At 39.6% G+C, this 23,923-nt stretch overlaps 1 protein-coding gene across 1 annotated transcript; it reads left to right on the top strand.

The window, feature by feature from the left end:
• The first annotated feature begins 1,014 nt into the window (after positions 1 to 1,014).
• gosr1 (golgi SNAP receptor complex member 1) lies at positions 1,015 to 22,976 on the top strand. The gene is made up of 9 exons (XM_019272495.2): positions 1,015 to 1,148; positions 1,521 to 1,632; positions 4,784 to 4,871; positions 5,363 to 5,470; positions 5,703 to 5,794; positions 11,003 to 11,077; positions 19,120 to 19,149; positions 21,264 to 21,346; positions 22,396 to 22,976. Exons 1-9 carry the CDS (start codon positions 1,115 to 1,117, stop codon positions 22,518 to 22,520), a joined length of 747 nt encoding a protein of 248 aa, XP_019128040.1. The 5' UTR covers positions 1,015 to 1,114; the 3' UTR covers positions 22,521 to 22,976.
• The last annotated feature ends 947 nt before the right edge of the window (positions 22,977 to 23,923 follow it).

Here is a 23,923-nt window from a genome sequence, read left to right as displayed (position 1 = left end):
GAGCTGTGCATGTCCACTGATTCATCATCAGTATTTTGGTGAAAATTGTCAATTATTATGACAAAAATTGGAGGACCCCCTACAGTACCTCTGCGGACCCGCTAGTTGGTTGTAGGTGAATGTAGTCACCTACAACCAACCAATTCACCTGACTGTCTATTCCACCCGTCTCACCACCATGGAGAGCAGAGCTTTCAGCCGCTCTGCTTCCCAGCTCTGGAACTATTTACCCCCCGTCAGGGGTGCCACCAGGAATATTGGGCCCCATGACAAAATTTGGTTTAATAATTTTATATTGGTGTTTACCTATTTTTTGGGGCCCCTGGCAGTCGTGGGCCTTTGGAATTGTCCTAACTTTCCCCCCTATACGGTGCCCCTGTCCCTCCTGTCATAAGGAACATCAACTCACTCACAATTTAAGTCTGCACTTAAAACCCACCTGTTTATAATTGCCTTTTCCATCTGATTCTGACCTGAACCTGTTTTTATGTTGTATTCTTGTAATTTGATATACTTTTATGGTTCTTTTTGTTTGTTTCTGTTATTCGCTGTCTACTCGTATGGTGTCCTTGGGTGACAGAAAGGCGCCTATGAAATAAAATGCATTATTATTATTATTATTGATCCCACAACGGGGAAATTCACTTGTTACACAGCAGCGAAAAATAGAAACCGCAAGGAGGGAAACACAAGTGTAGTACTAAAGTAGAATGTGCAGATTTAAGAATGTGCAGATTTGCAAAACAGGTACTAAGGTAGAACATAAGCGAAACAAAACAAACAAGAACAAAAAAAATAGCAATGGGACATGAACAGGAGACTACAACATGATCAGGTGCAGGTGTTGTAAAGTCCCCTGCGATATGATATTTCTTTTTTAACTTGTTGAAACTGTCGCGAAAGGCCAACATTGGCTCTGGATGGCGCTGTTTTATAAAAGCCACTGGTCCATGTGGATCCTGGGTGGTGTTGGTGCCTGCGAGTCTCAGCTGAGGGCCATGAAAACACGCACGGACGCACGCACGCACGCACGCGCAGCGCTGGTGGTTAAGGAGACGTCTTCTTGTGACACGTGACTCAACCCGGAACTTGGTGACGTCCCAGAACAACAAAGATGGCAGGGATAGGAAGCAGCAACTACTGGGAAGGTAAGAGAGAGAAAATATGAGTCAGTTTACAGCAAACAACACCTGCAGCAACATGTAGTCCTGTGTTTATAGCGTTAACAGTTAATTTGTCACCGTTGGCGCCTTCGACTTTATACGTCATACGTGTCTCTATGACAACTAGCTAGCTCACACATCGCCATGCAAGTTAACGTTATTCCTCTTAAGCCGTTAAACCTGTCACCGCTTCACACACAGTGACAGTCGGCTCTGACACTTTTTATTGTTTTTATATTTTATTTCATGGTGGTTAGTAGAAACCGTGTTCCCTTGTTGGTGTAATGTTTAGCAAGTTAGCTCACCACCACCACCCCCCTCCAAAGTCAAAATTGTTGTGTTGTGTCTGTGTTACAGATCTGCGAAAGCAGGCCAGACAGTTGGAGAATGAACTTGATCTGAAGCTGGTGTCCTTCAGTAAACTGTGCACCAGCTACAGCAGCTCCAGGGATGGACGCCGAGGAGACACGTAAGTCTTTAAGAGTCAACGACCTCAAATCTGTCTGCAAAAGTCTGCACGGATTCATTCAGCAATATTTGGGAGTAGTACACAGTAAAAACCCAACTAATACTCCAAAATACATCCAGCCAAAGTCAGACTGCTCCTGATCAGAGTATGTTTTCACATATAAGGAATTGGCCTTGGTGTTTTGATGCATAACAGACACAATAAATAGGGAACATAAAGATAAAAAAGCATAGACTAACACATCTGTCTATGCTGCCATATTTATATTTCTACTGATAATGTTTTACTGTGCCATACTGCTAGACTGTTGTTTCTGTTTATATTGTTCATACTATTTTTTATACTTTTTACATCTTCCAGATTTGCCACTGTCTTTCTTTTAGCTTGTGTATATATGTTTTATATTTTTATTTACTTATATTTTATATTTCATGTTTGCTGTTTGCTCCGGAAGCCCTAAAAGGCCATACATACATAAGTTTTATTCCCCCCCCGTTTTCCCATAAGGAGATAATTTCCTCCGTTTTCCCGTGATAACGAGATAATTAATTCGAGATCTTAAGAAAACAAAACGATAGTCTAGTGTATTAAATCAAGTTTGTGTGGCAAATGCATGTAGTCCATGATACGGAGCAGGCAAACCTTACTACACCATTGTAAAATCCCTTTGATCCATAATTTCTGACAAAGGTTTGTACACTTGATCTCAGGACTGGAGTGAGGGTTAGCCAAAGTGTATCAACCTTTGTCAGAAATTATGGATCAAAGAGATTTTACAGTAAATATTGTACATAATGCCCATTTCAATTCAAAACAATGAACTTTGAGGCTGAATTGCTCAAAAATGATAGAGTAAATATGCTTCATACTGAGTGAGTGAACAGTCAGGATGGTCCTGAGATCAAGTGTATCAACCTTTGTCAGAAATTATGGATCGAAGGGATTTTACAGTGGAGTAATAGGTTTGCTCGCTCCGTATCATGGACTACATGCATTTGCCATACATTCTGTAATACGGGCGCACTTGATTTAATACACTAGACCAGGCATGTCCAAACTGTTCCACAAAGGGCCGGTGTGGCTGCAGGTTTTTGTTCCAACCAACCAAGAGCACACCAGACTTGACTAATTTAATCAACTGATCTCAGTCTTCAGAGTGTTGATTGGTCAAACTGTGTGCTCTTGGTTGGTTGGAAGGAAAACCTGCAGCCACGCCGGCCCTTTGTGGAACAGTTTGGACACCCCTGCACTAGACTATCGTTTTGTTTTCTCGAGATCTAAAATTAATTATCTTGTTATCACGGGAAAACGGGTGGAATAAAATGTATCTATGTATGGCCTTTTAGGGCTTCCGTAGTTCGCACCAGGATAAGAGGGAAACACAATTTCAATTCTCTGTATGTCCTGCACATATGGCAGCATTGATAATAAAGTTGACTTGAACTTGAACTTGATCAAGAAGCATTAACAGTATGGGACACGTTTGACCTGACTGGGTTGAGATATGATGCTTAGAATAATAATTTTAGTTAACTATCAACTATTTTGATTAATAATTTCAGGCCATTTTTAATGAGAAATGCCAAACATTTTTGATGTCTACTCCTTTAAATATAGGGATCATATACCACCTTATTACTATGATCCAACAACTTTGCCATAAATTCAAGTTTTGTAAAGCTGATAATGTTTCAGTTTTTGCTGACACTGTACTAGAGGTTGTACTTCTACTCTATGTTTGTTATTGAGGTCTTAGTGGGTGCTGTTGTTATACAGGAGAGCATTATAACTATACTATTTTCAGTTTCTCATATTATAGTCCTATGATGTATGTAAATGGAGTGGCCAAAATATTAGAAACACCTCTCAGTATAATGCTATCCAGTTTAGGACTACTGCAAACTACAACCACAATAGTAAACATAATAGTTAAACTAAAGCTGAAGCATAATAAGCTTCATGAAAGTATAATTTATGGCAGCGTGGTATTGGATCACATTTGATTGTACAAGTGTACCTCATGAAGTGGCTGGTCGGTGTATAAAAGTAAACTTGAGATTTAATCAATAATCTGTGGTAGGACAAAGGCTGTTTTTTTTTTGTCTCAGTCACACAACATAGTTTATTCCAACATTTAACATTCTTTAAAGTGCAAACATGGCCTAAGTTGTAGTTGTTGGAGGGCCTGTGTATGCGAGTGGGGGGTTGCCAGCACAGGAAAGTGTGGCTGCAGGAAGGAAGTGTCTGTGAACAATACATTATATCCATACAAACTCCAGGAGTGTTCACTAGCTGCAATATCCTAAGAAGGAGGTAAATGAAGGGGAACATCCCTGTAGAGATCTTGAGAACTATCAGTACACCTTTTAAATGGTAAACAGTATTATATAACCTGTGAGTTATATAACTCTGTGATATCCTGACACAATATGGCTACATTGTACAGACAAACTGAGAGGGTTAAGCCAATTTAACTGTGCAAGGCCTTTAAATATCAATGTTTCTTATTATCCCATCAGAAAAGGGATACTGTCGTATAGTGGACTGTAACAGCCAATTGCACAACCTACAAAATACAAAAAAAGCTGTTTTACCTATCAAGTAAATTTATACAACTTTGTGGTCTCTGAGTGTAACTACATTAGTTGACAGATCCTGCGTTGTTCAGTTGAACACCCTTTCTTAGCATCAGCCACCAGCCAAATGCTGGTAAAATATATCTTTCACATGTACTTTACACATTTAAAATGATGAATGATTGACAGATGACAAATAACCAGTGATGATAATGACCGCTAAAGTTACTTTTGCTATTATAGACACTCGGTGGAGCTGCCCCCTTCCTTATATTGAGTTTGTCAACATACCTTTTCCTCTCTGGTAGACATAAGATGCTAAAATAATCCTTTGGCATGCTGAAACCTAATGTTTTAGCGGGCTACAGGCATTATGTTCCCCTTTCAGTCCTTGGTTGCCTATTGTGGCACTGATTGTTTCCTCCCCTCTGGTGGGTGGAGTATGACACGTTGCAGTTTTTAATGTGTGTCAACTCAACTGGAAATGTTTTATATTTTTAAAATTGTAAACATTAGTAAAAACAAACCGCTTTAAGTCAGCATTTTTTAATTGTTCTCCGTTTCTCCTCCTCAAGGTCAGACACCACCCCACTACTAAACAACTCTACCCAGGACAGGATGTTTGACACCATGTCAGTGGAGATTGAACAGCTGCTGGCTAAAGTAAGTAAATTCTCATGGGCCAGTGGGCCGTGAAAGGCCAAAAAGACTGTAATAAGAACAGCACTGGATTTATGCCAAAGCTCTTGTTTTTCCATCAAGGAAAGAGCAGGCTGCAAGCTCGTATGCAGGAAATGTAGTTGATTCATTACAACTCAAACATTTTAACATTTATAAGATATTTTTTCATTCCTCATGCAGCAGTCCACTTCAGGTAGACTTCACAAACAAAAGATCATAACAGAAGAGTAGTGCTGTATTGTCTCTAAAGTTAGTGACACAAATGCAAGACATGTAAGGTAAAAACAGCTACATTGTGATATTCTGATACTAAATGTACAATGCATTCATCCCTATGTGTTTTTTTTATGTGGCTCTTTGTATTGCATGTGCACCATGTTGTATTGGGATTCTGTGTGCCTGTACCTCATCTGTCAATCTCCTGGTTTCTCTGATGTGTTTTTCCATCCATTCATTAATTTCCCATCTCTCAGCTGACTGCAGTGAATGACAAGATGGCAGAGTACACCAACACCCCGGGCACGGCTTCTCTCAATGCTGCGCTCATGCACACGCTTCAGAGACACAGAGACATCCTACAGGTTTGCCCCGTTATTCTTCTTCTCATTTCTCATCTATTTTCTATATTCTTAATGTATTTTACTTTAAATGTTTGGTTTTCTGTAAAATACCAGTTTGACAAAAGCATTCTGTAAATAAACGTTACAAAATTCACTGCAGAACACAACTATTTTATTTTAAGCATTATTTTTAGGCACACACACCTCAGGGTGTTCTCTCATTCGGTATTTATCGCTTGTGTTTTCTACACAGGATTACACGCATGAATTCCACAAAACCAAAGGTAACTTCTTGGCCATCCGGGAAAGGGAAGACCTGCTAGGGTCTGTCAGGAAAGATATTGAGTGAGTACCCAGTCACACCAACTTATGATTGATTTGACCATGCAGCTAATATACAAGCATGTGTTCACAGTTATAGGAATATGGTCTCTGTAGTTTATTATACACACTGTGGTGTGCACTTCCAATGCACAGTACGATTGATTAACTTATTGAATGTATTGACTGGTAAAAAGGTGGTCAGTAAGCACACAGTCTCTCATTTTCCCACTCACGTGAAACTTCTACATGGTACAAGCATCCAAAATAATGTGATGCATTGCTTGTGTTTGATCTTAGTGGCTTTGGAGGAATAAAAACTGCCAGGCATTATTCACCGTGCTTCTGTATTGTAGACCTTACTCTCTGGAGGGATAGTTGAACCTTGACTTCCACTTGACACGCTGTTGAAAAATGTTGTCCATTAAAATCTAAGAAGATTCATGGCCTCTTTGGCCTTGTATTGAGAAAGTGTGTCCTCTCCTCAGATTGGCTCAGTTGTGAGTGAGTGTATTGAAATGAGATGGAGGCTCCCCCAGACCATGACTCCTGTCGTCTTTTTTTTTTTTTTGTAATGGCTTATTGATCTGTAAGACACAGCAGTGAGCATACTGTGAGCACTGCAGGATTCCTATTGATCCCCGTCCATTAAACTAGTACGCAGATCCGCATCTGCGGATACCTCACGTAGTCTTGCATGTTTCAAAGGCCTCACAGTCACTTTCTATCATAACTCTTTCTCATTAGGCACTCATAATGCTCATTAAAATGTATTGAAACAGTGTTGCTAAATAAAAATTTTTTAAAAAGTGTGATCCCAAAGTGTTGGTGAGACTGCGTACTTGCACATACAGGGACATACACAGATTGTGACTAAAGTAGCTTGCATCTGCCTCTTTGCCAGCAACTACTTCCTAAAACTTGTATTATGTCATTATTATTGCTGCTGCTATAATTGTTATTTAAATTTTTATTAGAAAACAAGAAAGGTCCCATGAAAGGAGCAGTGTGTAGAATTTAGTGCCATTTCATGGTGTGGTTGTGGATTGCAACACCTCTCGGACTCCATTTCAACCATGAAGGAGAAACTATGGTGGCTGTGAAACACGTGAAAATATCAAATGTCTGTAGTTTGTCTGCTCTGGCTACTGTAAAGACATGGCAAAAAAGATCTGTGGCGTATGTAGATATAACAGGCTCATTCTCAGGTAACAAAAACATAACTATTCTTATTTTCAGATGACCATACACTAATGAAAACATGGTTATATACAGTATATTGCATGTTTGCCAAATAAATATATCCCCCTAAATCACTGGAGTTAACCCTGGAGAAAGAGATTTCTTCATGTGTAAATGAACAAAGTTAAGTATCTATTTTTGTACTACTTGCACCAACCAACCCATTATTATTTAATGATAATTTGTAGTCATGGCTGCACAGAGGTAATCAAAAAATAACTGTATATCTGCTCAGGCAGTTACATCCCACAAGGTCAGCACCACATGCACACAGTTCACTCAATCTTCTCATTAAATCACATTGCTAAGGAGCGCCTCTGACCTTACTAATGAGCTCAGTGCTGATGAATCTAATGCATAGAAATGAGCAAGTGTTGATGACCCGGTGCTCAGCTTAACGATGACTAATGTGCCTGTAGGCTGCTAATGAGGGAAACGTCTGATCTTACAGGTAGGGAAATTACAATTGCTGCTGTTACGGCGCTGTGCAATGAGACGTCGAGTCACGCTTTACATGACACACTTTCATTTGAAGAGCAATATGCCCTGATTCTCCCTCATTGACCTTTGCCAGTGGGGCATGGGAAAGTAATAAAGTAGGATTTTAAGTGTATGAAAGCAGCCGTATCCTGGACGACTGGATGGTTAGCTTATTATTTTTCTGTATTTTTTCTATTCTATTTTTTCCTGTAATGGAGCTTGAGAAGACAAAACTCTGAGCCAACATGATATCACAACTTTTCTTCTGATCTTCTCAAAGTCAAACTAAAGTCTGAGATGGTTTAGAACTTCAAAACATCAGCACGATAAAGGTCAAGTCACATTTTTCAAACGTTTGAATGAAATACCTTGTGGATTCATTTGTGTTTGGAAAGCAAAATGTTAAGGTCAGTTTGCTCTGACATTTGTAACCATTGATCAAGTGATGGAAGCATCTGCTGCAGCTGAGCCTTTTGTCCCTTATGTCAGGTAGAGGGCAGTAGAGATCTTGGGCAGGGAGTAAGCCTGTTCACTGTAAATGTATGTGTGTCCATTTCGTTTATACTGCACACACACAAAAAAATCAATACTGATTAAAAGAAATAGTGCACACAGTCCCATTTATGCGAGCAACTAAATGAGCAATATGACATTGACAACATGACAAACACTATCAATATCTTTCAGTGTTCCGGCAGACACCGTCAGCAAAACATATTCTCTTGCACACAGCTGCGCCATTCATAACCATAGCATGGAGCAGAGCTGAGCTCAGACCGAACACTTCCCTTGCCCCTGCTTTGATTTTAAATGTCAGCAACAAAAATGACAGCCCGCCTGTGATTTACATTGGTGCCCTTTTAAAAAGCCTTGCTGGAGTGATGAAGCTGGCAGTCAATACAGGCCATTCTAGCCCCACAAAGGCATCAGCTCCGCTTGGCGGGGTGGACCAGCATGGGCTCAAGGCAGCCACTGAGGAGTGTGCTGTGTGTGCACTGAATATAGTATTTCTTTGGATGGCGCACTGGGGATGAAGTAGGCACATTTGTTCTTGGACTGCTTGCAGTTAGCTGGGGTGGGGTAGGGTGTCTATGGTATATGTGTATGCACGCTCTTGTGTTTCACAGTTCCCGTTGTCGCCCAACAGGAGGGTGGGGCTGTGTTTAATAACCAGGAGAGCACTGGGAGTCAGCTGTTCAGGGATCCTGTCGGCTAGAGTTGCATCAAGCAAAAGAAGACTGGGTGCGATGTGTTCACTCCGAGAGTGGCGTAGCAACCCACGCATTAACTTTGACTGCTTTATTACCAGATAACTCTGTAATGGAGCAAACCATTTCTGATTGTATCTATCAATATGTGCATGAATCTGTCTCTTCCAATGATTAGAGTAGTATAAGAATTGTAAGCCGTCATGAACAAAATCAATAATTTATTAACCGCTTTCCCACCCGCCCACTCTGAGCCACTGTCTGTGTTGTCAGGCCAAGAAGCTCTTTTGGCCGTTTCCCTCTTCCCAGTATGACATTTTTAGCTGCGATGTGGCACGCAGAGCTGTGATTTTATGTGATTCTATTGCTGCTCCATAGGAGGGAAGAACCAGACTGGCTCGCTATCTACGGCCCTGCTTTAGAACAAGATGACCATCTCTGTCGTTCCATGTAATGTAGTAAAACTGCTTTGCTCAACATGCGTGCAAGTGATCAGAGAGAAAGCAACGTTTATAAAAGGATTGTGCAGCTCTTAGTGTGGTAAAACATCCAGTGTAACATAAGGTGGTTTCTTCCACTCCTACCATCCTGTTCTTGCTTTCAGCCGACCGATAAGTCATTTTTGCTCTGCTATAACCATAACGGTTCTGTGTTAAGTTACTGCTAATGCAAACTGAATATTTCCTGCTGCTAGCTTCACATTAAAAGCTTTCCATCGGTGAACCACAGGAAGGCATTTACTGTAACAGTAACGGGGAATGCAGTGATATTGGTGCCCACTTCTATTTTCTACAAATTGGTTCACACAGCAGTTACACCAGTGCTTTTTGTCAGAGGATCAGGTTGAATATGGCAAAGAATAGTAGAAGAATTCACGAGTTAGTTAGATAAAGACCTGTTTGGCTGTTTTTGTCTGCAGTTTGTGTGAACCATCAAACTCCACCACACCATTAAGGTCCAGCAAGGCCTTTTACCATGTCAATAGGTCCCTAATGTTCTGCAGGATGGACATGTAAGATGTCAATAGGTCCCTAATGTTCTGCAGGATGGACATGTAAGACCGTCAAATCTTGACCACAGATGGGCTTGCATGGACAATGACAGACAGACACTTTGCAAAAAAAAACAAAAAAAACACTGCCCACAGCTCTCACTCTGTGGTCTTTTTATTTTTTTAAATGGATAGCCAGTCAAATAGTTTTTTCTCTGACCAGCATGAAGAGACGAGTATCATTAGAGAACAGCCTTCAGACAGGATGTCGACGGTCAGTTAACCGTCAGAGTGGACTGTCAGGATCACTAAAATAAGACTTTATTTTAAGGTATGGTTGTGAGACAAGGAACAAATCAAAGCAAAAGCCTGAATAAATGAGTGGAGAAACATAACACATGTAGATGCTCCCACACAGGTGTACTGCACTAAACAATGAAGCAGTTAACTTTCCATCATGCTCTTGCATAAAATGCTGAACATGCCCAGTTGATGCTGATTTTGTATCAAGAGGAAAAGATGCGAGTGTGTTTGAACAAGGCTTCATTGTTGGGGGAGCTTCAGTGACAAAGACTGCTCAACTGTGACTAAAATAACTAAATCTGCATTTATATATGGAGAAAGAGAGAGCTGGAAGTTGTGGACGTGACGAGCGTGTTGCTCGTGCATTAAGGCAACGTAAGAAAAAAACAGGAGAGGAACTCTTGCTCGGTTGAATGTCAATGCAGGATGTGATCAGGCTGTCAGCAAGAACAGCCCGTCTACAATTACATAGAGATGATATTATAGAAGGGCTGCAGTGCATAAACCCCTCATTACAAAGATAGATGCATATTTGAGAGTTCAGTGGTGCAAAAAAAAAAAAACCTAAGCGCTAGCCTACAGAGATGTGGGGAAAAGGTAATCTGGTCAAATTAGTCATTCTTTACCGTTTTCTCCACAAGTGGACTTGCGCATGTGTGGTATACACCAAGTGAACGCTACAGGCCTGCAATGCCGACGTCTTAGATGGTGCTCTCCACCACCATTATGAAAACACCAAATGTGGGAATGTCTTTTAGAAGAATGGTGTTCAGACCTCCAGTAGAGCTTAGATACATGTATATTTAATGCACATCGAAGCACCACGTGGCAGCACATGGTGGCTCGACACCTTACTAAGACATTTGGTGGGTTTCTTCTTTAATTTGTCACCCTTCTTTATGTTTTTGACTCGGATGTCTACATCGGACATTCTATCACTGTTTTTTAGTGTCACATCATCCAAATAATGCTTCATAATTTACCAGTGTGTCTGTGTGCCCCTTTCAGGACCTACAAGAGTGGCTCCGGGGTCAACAACAGAAGAACAGAGCTGTTTCTAAAGGAGCATGAACACCTGAGAAAGTAAGTTCTTCTTGTTCTTCTTCTTCTTCGTCTTCTTCATCTTCTTCGTCTACTTCTTCTTCTTCGTCTTCTAAAAATCAAAAGTAATCAAGACTCCAACTTTTTAATTTGCTTAGAGCATATTTTACTTTTGGTATATTAATCCTGGCAGTTCAAAGGAGAATATAGATGCCATTTTTTCCAGAGCTGTGCAGTCTTTCCTGGCACAGCAGTAGCCTCAGCTTTCCAAAAATAAAAGCTAGGATAACTCATCTTGATGGTGCAGTACAGCCATTGGAAATAACTTTGGATAGTGATGTTTGCTTGTTAAGCTCTAGAGCCCTTTGGCATTACATCTTTATGCTTTTATACTGTGAAGCCTATTTTTCTTAATGTTGCATTCATTAATCCAGAGTTTGTCGTATATATTTCAAGATAGAGAAACTGTAGATTGCATTTGAGTGCTTTCCTGGCTAGTTGGGGCAAAAACCTTTTGTGCTTTATTGTTGATGTTGAAGAACATATCGGCACGTTTCCTCACGATACAGAGTAAGCAAATTCATAAAACTACTTGCTCCTCTATTGCATAACGCAACTTAAAGCTGTAAAAAAGTTAGGCAGACTTTTTATACCCACACAGTAGGTCAAATCATGATCTGCCAGCAACTTCATTAGTGTCCTACTATCATTTGGCTGACTCTCAAGCACTGCAGAACAGCATGAGGTAGTAAAGCTGGTGAAATCTGTGTGTGTGTGTACCTGTGTGTGAGAGGCATACTGTGTAGAAAGTAAAATTAGATGTCAGCAGGACACACACACACACTCAAACAAAACACATAAACCGCAGAAGCGCTTTTAGCACTGCTCAGGCTCAAGGATGCCATCTGATAGTTTGGACATAGCCGACATATACAAAGCAGCCTGATTGATTGATTATCTCTTTGGCTAAATGTTTGTTTCCTGTTTCAACCTCTCAAAGGAATAATACCTCAATTATTCCCCATTTAAAAAAAAAAAAAAAAACAACCTCTTAATTCATTTCAAAACGAGCTTTACCTGCTCTGACATGGTGTGGCCAATGGATTACCTCTCAATTTATAAAATGAAAAGGAGTTTATAGAGTCTTGTGTATATACTGGTGGCGAACTTAACAAAACAAACAACTTTTTAAAAATACAGTGCAGCCCAATAAAATAACCCCACGGACAGGTGATCATGGCAAAATTCAAATATATATTTCATGAACATTAGGCGTTGTTCGAGAAATCCTTTTGCCAGATTTACATAAGAGTACTCTTTGGATAAATATTAAATGATCAGTTGTTTTGGTAATTTGTCTGGATCAGCAGATTTCCTAATCAAAATTAACAAAAAAGCCTTATGTATATCTAAAAGAATAAAAATGATGCTATGTACACTAAACATATTGAAAATGGTGGTGGTTGGAATAAGAACATTTTAATAGAAGTTGTCTTGTGAATTATTTCTGAGAACAACTGTGTATTCTCTGCCATAAAATCTGTTGCTACTACAAGTTGGAATTTTATCTGCTGCCCCAGCAAGAAGTAACTTTTAATGGCACTTTACAAAGAGATATTTTGGCATCAGTAATCTACAGACTTGCTATCTGCTGTGAAGAAGAAGAAGATGGTTGCATGAACAAGGACTTTTTATTTCTTTTCTGCGACAACGAAACACGACACACAGCTTTTCAGTAACTATTATGCTTATCTAGCCACGTTATGGCTGATTAAAGTAAATTAACTATTGCTTAGAGTATGAACTTTTCTCTGACTGCGGCAACATCCTGGCGTTACCCACAACAAGCCTGCTAGTCTACATCACATATTATGTTTACATGAAGCCACCTACTGTAAAGGGTGCAGGTGCCTTTTTTGCAGGTGAAGTACCCTTCTGCCGTCTAGTGAATCTTCCTTGTATCTTTTCAAATTTCAAATTATAAATTACAAATAAAATTGTCACGCCCTTAGTAGTCACATAGGTACTCCAGCATTAGGAAAGACCCAAGTGAATACTTTAATGGATTCATGTACTGAAGCAGACAGAGAATCATTCTTCCTGCCCTGTCACTAAGTAAGTGGGCCTGAAAAATACCCTCTGTGTACCTTTTTTATATTCTGCGTCCTCCCTTTCGAGTGAAGAAAAGGGGATTTGGTTTTTCTATAATGTGTTTTTTCAGGACCTTCTGATATTACCCATATTGACCCATTCTTTTCTCATTTATTTAATCTTGGCTTCAAATAGCCACAAATAACTGAATTCCGATGATAAAATAATCATAGAAATGTGAAATGAGAACAGGATTGGCTGGAAACGCATCGTGCTGAACCGCCTCCAGCTTGTTGCAGCCGCTTGCATTCCCAGCAGTCGAGCCCTTGTGCCAATCCAGCGCAATTGATCAGGGTATTGATAATGAAATTATCTTATTAAACAACAACCCATAATAGAGGGCTTACCCAGACCATTGACAAAGCTGGGAGGGGAAAGAGGAGATTGGTGATGAGGATCGAGTTACGCTTGATTGATCCTATTAGAGCCATAAAACAGGAAAGAGGGTCTTAGGAGAAAAGGACTAAAATGTGTTAACGGGCCAGAGCAATGATCTGAAGTCAGAGCACAGATCCTCGATGAAGAGATATTTGAGTTAACTTGCTCGTCCTGATACAGCCTGTGATGCTTTCTTTTCTGAATACTGAGCTGTCCCTCATGTGAGCTTATGTGATCTGTTTGGATCTAGAAAGATTTCTGAGATGTTTTTCTTTTTTAATGTTATTATTCAAACCACGTTATAGAGAAATGTCAGTGGAGTTGTCATTTTGCAGCTCGGCTTGTGATAAAACACTACATGAGGATGAAAATGTTTTTCACATAGGTAATGATGAGAAAAAAATATGCGCAAACAGTTTAGGCAGCATTGTATAGTTTTTGTGTGTATGCTTGAGTCTGTAATATACTGGCAAGTGATGAGACTGTGGGTGGAGTGCTTGCAAGGCTGCATTTATCCTCTGCAGAATCTAACGAGACAGATATGCAAAGATTAATATTTAAAATGGTTTCCTCACTAGTTTCCGCTGGTAGTGATGAAGCTTGTTTAGTGCGACATCAGTCAGACCTGCCTACACATTACATGATGAGATAATACCAGGTGGACAGCTGCAGCTTGTGATGTGCAGGCTGGTTGGCTCGGCTGTAGCCAAGATCTCAACACACACTTTGCCAGGCGCCAGCTGCTCACTGTTCGTGTTGGTTAACTTTAACTTGATGCTGTATAGTTATTAGAGCTACTATAAGATATTCCTGTAGCTGTCTATGAGTTCAGCTCATCCCTTTCTCTTTCTCCATCCTTGTATCTCTAATCTGTTTTTCCATCTCTCTCTGTTCATGAATAAACTAGAGGGAGGGAGGGGCAGGTCCATTAAAAGTTCATGCTGGAAGAGCGCTAATGGTAGTGGTCACTCTGATAAGGACTTCCTGTCCAACAAAGGATTATTTATTTAATTTATTTATTTTTGTATTTAGTTGCCTCCAACTGAAAGTAAAATTCTTTCTGTAGACGCACTTGCCTCATTCATAAAGTGGAGTCCTAACATGCCTATTTAGTGATGCTCTCTCCTGATCACCCTGGGTTGATGAGCTTCAGTGTCTGAATTGCGTGAGTGTTTTTGGACCATATTATAGCATCTTGAAAGTTTAATATCCAATTACTTTGCAATACAATCATGCAGCATATAAAAGCTATTTAAAAATCTTTTAGAGTTTGTACAAATTTATCATCCCTCCAGGGACATAGGAGAAAATTACTGTCATGGAAGTCATCTGACTCTCCATTAGCATCCACCATGTGTTTTTTTTTTTCTCTAAAACTTGCAAGTTTACTAAGAGGTTCGGGTCAGATGCAGCCTGTAATTAAATATTTTTAAAAACTAAAAAGGCGTCCAATTGATCAGCTATGACTAACTACCTTTTTACTTAATACTGTGTCCCATGGTCTCCTTTATCCCTTTCCGATCCTTGTCATCTTTGTCTTCATCAAGTTATTTTTAATTCTGATAAACCTGAACTTTTAGTTTACTTCAGTAGCTTTGATTAATCCAGAACAGAACAACCAAATGACTGAAAAGCTCAAATACCCAGTAACAGAAGACACTTATGGGGGAAATTATTTGGATTTCTACTTCCAGAACCCTGATGGCCAGTATAATCTACCTCACTTTCTCCAAGGTCTTATTTGTAGCAATATGTCCTATATTGTCATTTAAAACTATTGCTAAGTGTGATGCGTTGTGAAGCGATGCTCAGGATGGAAAAAAGACATAATTGGCACATGTCAAAAGGTATGTTTGAACAGTTTTTCCCCAGCATGCCACAATCTCTTTCCCATTATTGCCCCTTTTTTCTTTCTCTCTCTGTCTCTCATTGTTTGAGACTTATTGTCTACCTGGCCCATTGCCCACTTCGATCTGAGCTGCCAGTTCCCTGATATGCTAATGTAATCAGCAGAGGAGAGCTATGAGGATTCAGGCTGAAGTGTCACCCGGTTCTCTCTGGCACACCAGAGGGATCCAAACAGTTAATTCATTTCAAGATGTTTAGAGGTTTACACAACAAGAAAGTGAAAGTGTTTAATGCAGTTCAGTCAGTTCAAGCTGCTAGAAGATGGACCTAAGCACTTAAATGAGAGCTTTTGTTGAGTGTGTCACCTAAGTTCACTGTCCAATTGATATTTATCCGTCCATTATGATGTAAGTCCATTTTCATATAAACACATCACGATTAAGATTGTGTACCGGTACTATTGATTGCCACGACTAATTTAAAGATTTTACTGCTTGTATCTCCAGAAGCCTTCTTTCTTTTGCGTGGTTTTATGTGCATTTATTGTGATTGAAGGGCGACGAAGGGGTCAGTGTTATAAAGATCATATCTGAAAATGTATCAAATATGTTGGGTATGATGCAATGGATTTTGAATCAGGTCTGAACTTTGATTTGTGACCACTTCTCCTCTTTGCTGATGCAGTTTGCTTTCTACAGCCACTGCCAAGATTTGCAGGACTATTTCCTTAGCGAAGTAATTAATGTTTCAGTTTACCTGGCTGATTCTATTAGTTTCCTCACAATGCTCTAAAAGCCAACCTGACAGAGCATTACTCTCAGAAGATTGCGGTATTTTCTTTCAGAAAACCACTTCAGATAATTGATGAGTCAACAGAAAAGAAATTCAGTCATCATTTTAATCATCTATCAATCTTTTGTCGCCGTTTAGGCTTTGAGTGGTACCTGCACTGCCAATGCACACATCATTTTTTACCACTGGTTGTACAACCGAATGCGAACAAAAAATGGACTCGTGTGAGCAGTAAGCAGTCTGTCTGTTTCTATGTTTATGTGTGATTGAGACAGCATGCAAGCATGTGGGCACAGTAGCTTGATTCATCACACTGGGAAAGGCAATTAGCTTGGAGCTAATGAGCGGTTTAATGACTGCAGCAAAACACCACTGACCAGGGGAAGTGGAAGGAACCCACTCAAACACGAAACCACATATATACATCGTGATGATACAATCAAGCTCAGCATTACAGCAGCTTGATGATGAGGCAAAAGATGTATGCTTGGTTCCCTCCATCTCATCTCCGCATAGAAAAACTCAAGGCGTACCGCCCTCTTTTGCTGTGCAGCTCATGATTTATATGGTTTTCTCTCTCATTCATTTGTTTGTCCACCTTGATGTTTTTTTCTTCATTATTTAAGACCATGTCATGCAGCTGTCTGGTCTACACCTCACCACGATCACCACAATTACATGTACTTGCAGTATTCTTTGCTACACCAATCTGCTCCAGCAATCTGTTTGAGCCAGTGACCATCCCATTTGGTCAATCCAAACCAATTTTTGATAGCAAATATGATATCACAACTACTACTACTACTGCAAATAGCAGTTTGGTGCTTGTGTGCGGCACACAACCCACACTGTGACTCTGTGTTGTCCCTTGCAGTATCCAGTCTCATTTATTAGCATTACTTGTCCATCGGGATCCCTCCTACCTCTCCCATACCGCTCCAGGAACTATGCTGAATGTAGATCAAAATGAAATCCAAGTGCAGGACGAAATCAGAAATTGGGGAAAGACTGGAATTACAATTAAAGTCATGCATGTTGACTAGTTAAGGTCAGTCCTGTTTGGCCCATTAGAAGAAGGAAAGACCCTAACATTGCAGGACATTAGCAGGACCAATCTGAAATTGATTACATCAATATATAACCCAGAAAATGGTCTGTCCTCTGAGAGATCAGTTGGTCAATACTTGGATGGTATTGCTTGGTGTTGTAAATCAAAGTTACAAGTTTTAAAGCTTTGCAGTGTTCCTCATGTTTCCTATGGTTATGTTTCTGTTTTCTTTTTAGATTATGTAGGTCCTTCTTGGATTTATCATTTTTGACAAACTGAATCTATGAAACTCCTTTGAGGGCTGCCCAGCATCTGTTAGATAAAGCAAAAACGTCAGCTCAGCACACATACTTGCCAACAATGCATGTACACATGCAGAGCCTCATGGTATGTTTTCCTGTACTTACAAATAAAAAACAAACAAACTGCAATGCAGAGGGAGATCAACCCATTGAATGTAAGGAGACGCACACGCTCGCCAATGAAAACCTCTTAAGGCCAAAGAAAGAGTTCGATCAAAGAATATATGGACAAAAAAATAAAATTGTAACCAAATTACATTTAGCTGCTTCAGTTTGGGATCCTGGCATTGTGCATGCTTGCTCACTGTGACACTGTCATAACTTACTGTAATACTTTAATCGAACTGAGCCATCATTAATGTTGTTAATAACACCTGTGATTTTCCTGCTATGTCAAAAATCTAAATGTCTGCTGTGACAAAGACCTTTTTGTTTTCTTGTACTGGGATGTGCACTCCTGGAACCTTTGTGATGCTGTATATCCAATCACCATTTAAAAGTACTGGTTTCATTAATAGAATAAGTTTAGCTTTGCTTTAAACACTGTGTCCAGTTATAAAAAACTGGTTGTAGACTGTCTATGGTTATGGTATAAAGTATATTTAGGTAAGGGTTGGAGATGGTTAGGTGGCTGTGGTTTGGTGTTGATAAAGTTCGGGAATCCCTTCCTCTAACTTTTTATTTAGAGCCTATTAGAAACATATTGAGCGTGACAATGAGGAGCTGCTGAATGGATGTTGTGCTATGAAATACAATCCCTGCAGTTTTGCTTGTTTGGTTTCCTTTAGTCCACTGGAACATTATCCAAATTGATTCCAATTAGGGAATAAACTGCTGAGAGCATTGTTGTTTATGAGCAACCTGAGACACAAAATTTGTGTGTGTTTGTCTGTGTGTGTGTGTGTGTATGCCTCCTAATATTCTCTGTAGGACAAAAAGCAAACCTTTGACACTCCCTCTTTAATGCAGAAGTTGCAGAGGATTAAGCTCCAGGATCCCTGAGGTGGAATCCTCTCTGGGTCTACTTAGTCCAGACACCATGTCATTGTGATGAGCACAAGATGAACTTGAAAATTACTTAACTGTCACGCTATTTTGTCCTTTTACTTATTCATAAATGTACAACAGATTAGGGGATTAAATATATGTTTGACTTACATGACACAAATACAACTTTGTGTCATTTAGGAACTGTTGTTTGTGTCGATTGGCACAAGCAAAGACATGAACGACACAGAAACAAGTAGCACATACACACAGAGGTGTGACCACAATGATATTGGTGGGACATCCAAAGTACATTATGCTGTGTTCAAGATAAACCTGGTGGTTAGCCACAATGTGATAAGACTGATACGGAGACAACAAAAGTAAATCCAGTCCCAAACAACATGAAATTCAGTTCTTTGTTGGGCTCAATGTCAAGTAACGATGCGATTAGAATTCAGTATTGATCACTACCGACCTGAAACTGACTACTCTTTGTTTGCTACACTGTTTCATGCCATTATCTAGCTAACCCTGTCTTTTTCTTTTCCTCTCTTTTTCCTACTCTTTGTTTGTAGTTCGGACCGACTGATGGATGACACAATAAGGTAAGACCTGCTTTTTTTTCTATGTCAAGCATAACAGCTCCTGTTAAGCTCAGGTTAAACCCCTGTAAACAAATAATGGCAGAGATGACCTAACCCTAACCCTGAGTAAAGAAATTTAAAAAATGAAAAGGCCCTCTTACACCAATTTTAGAACTGTAATATAAGAAAATAAACTGACAAAGAGTAAAATGTGAGCAGTGCCCTTTGGATATCTCAGCCTTTGTCATCTGAAAAGAAAGGAGTGGGCAGACTTGCTGTTTTCTCAAGTTTTTATTGTTCACATTTGAAAGATTTATTTTAACAATGAACTTAATGTTCCTTGCAGTTAAATTCCCCACAGCCCTTTTTCTGAGCTTCTGCAGCCAAACCAGCCTTTACCTTTGTGTTTTTTAATCCTCGTTAGTCAATACATTTGTGATTGGCAAAGGAGTTCAATTCAGTGGTTAACATGCAAGTTTTGTTTGTGCTGTGTCGATGTGACTAGACACTTTTCAAGGTGTGTAATTTTAAGATTATGATTTACATTAGACTGCAGATTTGGTCACATCTTAAATACCCACAGGATAAATTAACTGATACAATCCACATCTCTCTATCTGCATTTGAAATGTTCTGTCAGCTGAAAGCATTTCTTGTATTTAGATTTCATTTTTTTTAGATGATAATAAAATAAAAGGTGGAGTGCCCTCTTCCTGTCCTAACTTCTTTGACAACTCAGACAACTTTTTATTTCTCTGTGATGCATATCACAAAAAAATCCACTTTAAAAACAAATGCTGAGGTGTGCTTTCATATGGAAATAACTTTTAAAAAAACTGCTGATGTTTCTGTTTTTTCCCGTTAAAGGTTATTCTTTACGCCACAGCTCTTTTGATTTCTGATTTTTGATCATATAAATAAAACTGACTTCAGCCGACTTCACTTGATGCGTTACTTGACAACTTGTGACCACTCCAGGTCACTTTTAAACACTGACTGATCACATACAGTGTGTCCATGAAGAGGAATCCTTTTCCTCCAGCTCTGATTCTCATGAGCTGGTTATCATTGAGATATAAGCTTGTCGGGGGTTGCTGGAGTCAGCAAAGTGTTTCTTCCTGACTGAGGGGAACATGATCCCCAAAACACAGCTCCACGCCAAGACTGCAGACTGCCAGGGGATGCCATGACCTCACCCACACACCCCATCCTCCACACACACGCACTCAAACTTACACACTGCAAATTCAGTCTTTACCTGTATTCAGGCTCACACACACACACACACACACACACACACACACACACACACTGCTCATCAACTTTGCCAGCCAAAAGAGTAAACAGCTGTGATGATTTCATTTACCTTGTTTTGATCTGCCTCCTTTGGGACTCTGCCACCCTGGGATGGGTGGAGTCTGTCCCCTGTGGCTAATTCTTACCCTGCTGTTCAAGAGTTATATATTTGTTGTGATGAAAAAAAAATGTTTTTGAGTGTGTAAACACTAAACTTAAGTCCGTATTTTTACTTTGAAGGGCTCAAAGGTGGGCTCAATAGCTGCTATTGATTATTGTGTGTAACAGATGCCACAGAAGGCAAACATGGAGCCTGAAACTTTTCCTGCCAGCTGCACTTTCCTGCACTGAAAGTTGCTGAGGCCCAGGTTTGAGAGCAAGCGAGGTACAATATCACAGCAATCCTACACCTCCCTTCTACAAGCTGAGAAGACTCACACACATACTGAAGGCACCTACGTGAAAGCTGAAGGAAAAAGTGATGGGATGAGTTACTTTTCCTTGTAGCATTGACCTGACTGTAGACAGAGTTTTGACATTAAAAATAACGTTTAGAATCGCTTGGATCACTCATAGGCCTTCCTACATCCAAATCTCAATGGTGGTATAGCGCAGTTGTTAGGGCTTGAATTGATGTGTTTTTTTTCTTAATTTTAGTTTTAAACCACTCGACCTTTTTAATCCTTTAATCTGAATGCTCATTTCTCCAAAAAACATCTCCTAGTGGATCTGAACTGAATATCATATGTGGATTCTTTGGCACCTTACAGTACTAATGACTGCGACCTTGTGCTGTATTGTTGTCACTTCTCAACTAATTTCTCTCTCTGTCTCTTTAGTATTGCCATGGCGACCAAGGAGAACATGACCTCCCAAAGGGGCTTGCTGAAATCCATACAGAGCAGGGTCAACACGCTGGCCAGTATCCTTCACGCTGTGTGTGTGCGTGTGTGCGTGTGTGTGTGTGCGTAAGAAAGCACACAATAGACTGGAAACTAAAGGTTCCTGGTTATCCTGGAAGTTATTCCATCAGGAATATTTGTGTTTCAAAAATACCTTTTAATGGTTCACATTAGCACTCTAGATTTGATTAGTTATTATTAACAAACAATGATTTCTATCTTTATTTCTCACCTATAATCATAAAATAAAATTTCTAGTTAGCTCCTACTATACATTCTTAAATGAACTAAACAAGTAATGATGATAATTAATTAAGTCATAATAATAGTATAATAATGATACCAGCAATCGCAGCAGTGTCCTCATTTAGGATCCTAGTGGGGAAGAAGCTCTTACTATTGGGTCTCGCTCGGTGATGTGGACACCAAGGTAGTTAAAGCTGTCCACTCATTGAGGTTAAAAGGTTGCATAATTCCTTCCCTGCTTCTTGCCCAAAGTCCACTTTGGGTCATCTTGGATTATCTCGTTAGTCTTGCAGACGTTCGGGAGGAGGTTGTCTTCCTCAAGGCTTCATTGTTTTCAGTGATAAAGCCCAACACATCAGTGTCAGCGCCAAACTTGATGAATGTGTTTGAGTCAAAGGTTACTATATAGTGTGTATACAGGAAGAATAGCAGGGGGCTCAAAACACAGCCCTGGGGTGCTCCGATAAAAAGAAGTCCGTCTTGACTTTTAATAATTGCCTTTAAGCCCCAATCAGAATCCTTCTATTTGTGAGTGGTCTCGAGAATTTTCACACTTTTGTAGGTTTTTGCATGACATCGACAAATTGTTCGGTACATGCCTGCTATTCATGTTGTGTATTCACAATGTTTTCAGTCAGTCAAAATTTTACGGTAAACGTTGGGCATTATATAATTGTCGGCTTTATTGCAGCTGTTTCTTTTGCTATCAAATCACAGTGCTCCTCTATGCAACTGTCACCTGTAAAAGCTTTTCTAAAATAGATTTAGAGCTTAAAAAGTAAATATAATATTTGTGATCGTCCTTGACTTTTGACTTTCCTAGACCGTTTCCCAACCATCAACAATCTCATCCAACGAATCAACCTGCGGAAGAGACGGGACTCCCTCATCCTCGGCACAGTGATCGGCGTCTGCACCATTCTCCTCCTGCTCTATGCTTTTCACTGAACATGCCGACCTGGTGAAATGTTTTAAAGGAGCAGGATTGTTCTGCTTTCTTTGTAGCGTGGGAACCACAGGAGACTGAGCTCAGTAATTGAAGGACCCTAGAGGCTCCCGAATGGAAGGACGTTTATTTGGTCCAGTTCTTGAATGGGACCAACGTGAACTACTGAACTTGTATTCAACAGTGGGACAGATGGAGGGCTGGTAGTTGGGTGCTCTTCTATCAACAAGGGGAAGGAAAGCAGGAGTACAAATAAGACAAGATTTTAAACAATTATATTGATAACTTACTTGGAGGGAGACGAAGGAAAGAGACTGTGAGAATGTGTAATGTATCATGTTTTTCACAGGTTGAAGAATTTTTAAGTTGAATGGTTCTTTTTAATTGATGGAGTGGGACTACTTCATTGTGGGCTGTAAAATGTGAATTAATAAATTATTCATATAGTATGTGCAAAAGAGTATGTGACACTGCTAGATACTGAACATTTAAAACATTTTATTTTTAAAAATATATGATTTACAAAGTATTGGGATTTCTCATTTTGGAGTTTGAAGTTTAACTACCAGGACGCCACAGCGGGGCTTGTAAATTACTATTATTTTTTCCACATTTCCATACCTCAAAAAAATCCCGTAGTTGTTCTTTTTAGTATTTTACCTCTATTAGAGAGTTGATATTAAACAAAGAGACACAGAAACAAATCCCTGGCTGGATTAAACATTGTGGTTTCGTTAAATTAATGCTTGGAGCAGAATTGATCAATTAACTGGCAACCATTTTGATCATTGATTGCAATTTTTAAAACAAATGAACAGCTCCTTGAGAGAAGGAGTTTTTCCTAGTTGTAAAGTCAAGTAAACTGTTCTTTTTCACTACTGGTTAAACAAAACAAACAATTCAGATATGTCACATGAGGCTTGGACTATTTTATAAATGATTTCATCAACAGAAATAATCAGCAGAAGAATCGATTATGAATGATCGTTAGGTGCCGTCATATCAAAATTTCTATGTGCACTTTTAATAACTTCCTTTATTTGTAATCTTTCAGTCAGATAATTGAAATGCACAATATGAAGTCAGCTGTCAAATGTGTGAGTGTTTAGATCTCACAGGAGCAGCTAAGTGTTTCAGTTTCAGCTTGTGCTTCTTTGGTCACTTATCCAAGTTCCTTTATCAGTTCAGTGAGGTCACATAATGTCTGTCCTGATTCATCAGGACAGAAGGAAATATGGAGTCTTTTTTTTAAAGAGTGGCAAAATGTCTTCATCAAACCAGCCAGTTCTGTGGACTACGTCTAGGTTTCTATAAAAGACAAATGTAAACACTGCTTTGATCAGCTTTTCAAGGATTTAATCATTCTTCACCTTTCTTACAGAGCCCTTGAACCTCTTTTTAATTA

Source organism: Larimichthys crocea, chromosome VII, assembly GCF_000972845.2.
Source record: "Larimichthys crocea isolate SSNF chromosome VII, L_crocea_2.0, whole genome shotgun sequence".
Taxonomy (NCBI): Eukaryota; Metazoa; Chordata; class Actinopteri; family Sciaenidae; genus Larimichthys; species Larimichthys crocea.
This window is presented reverse-complemented; position numbering and strand designations above follow the sequence as displayed.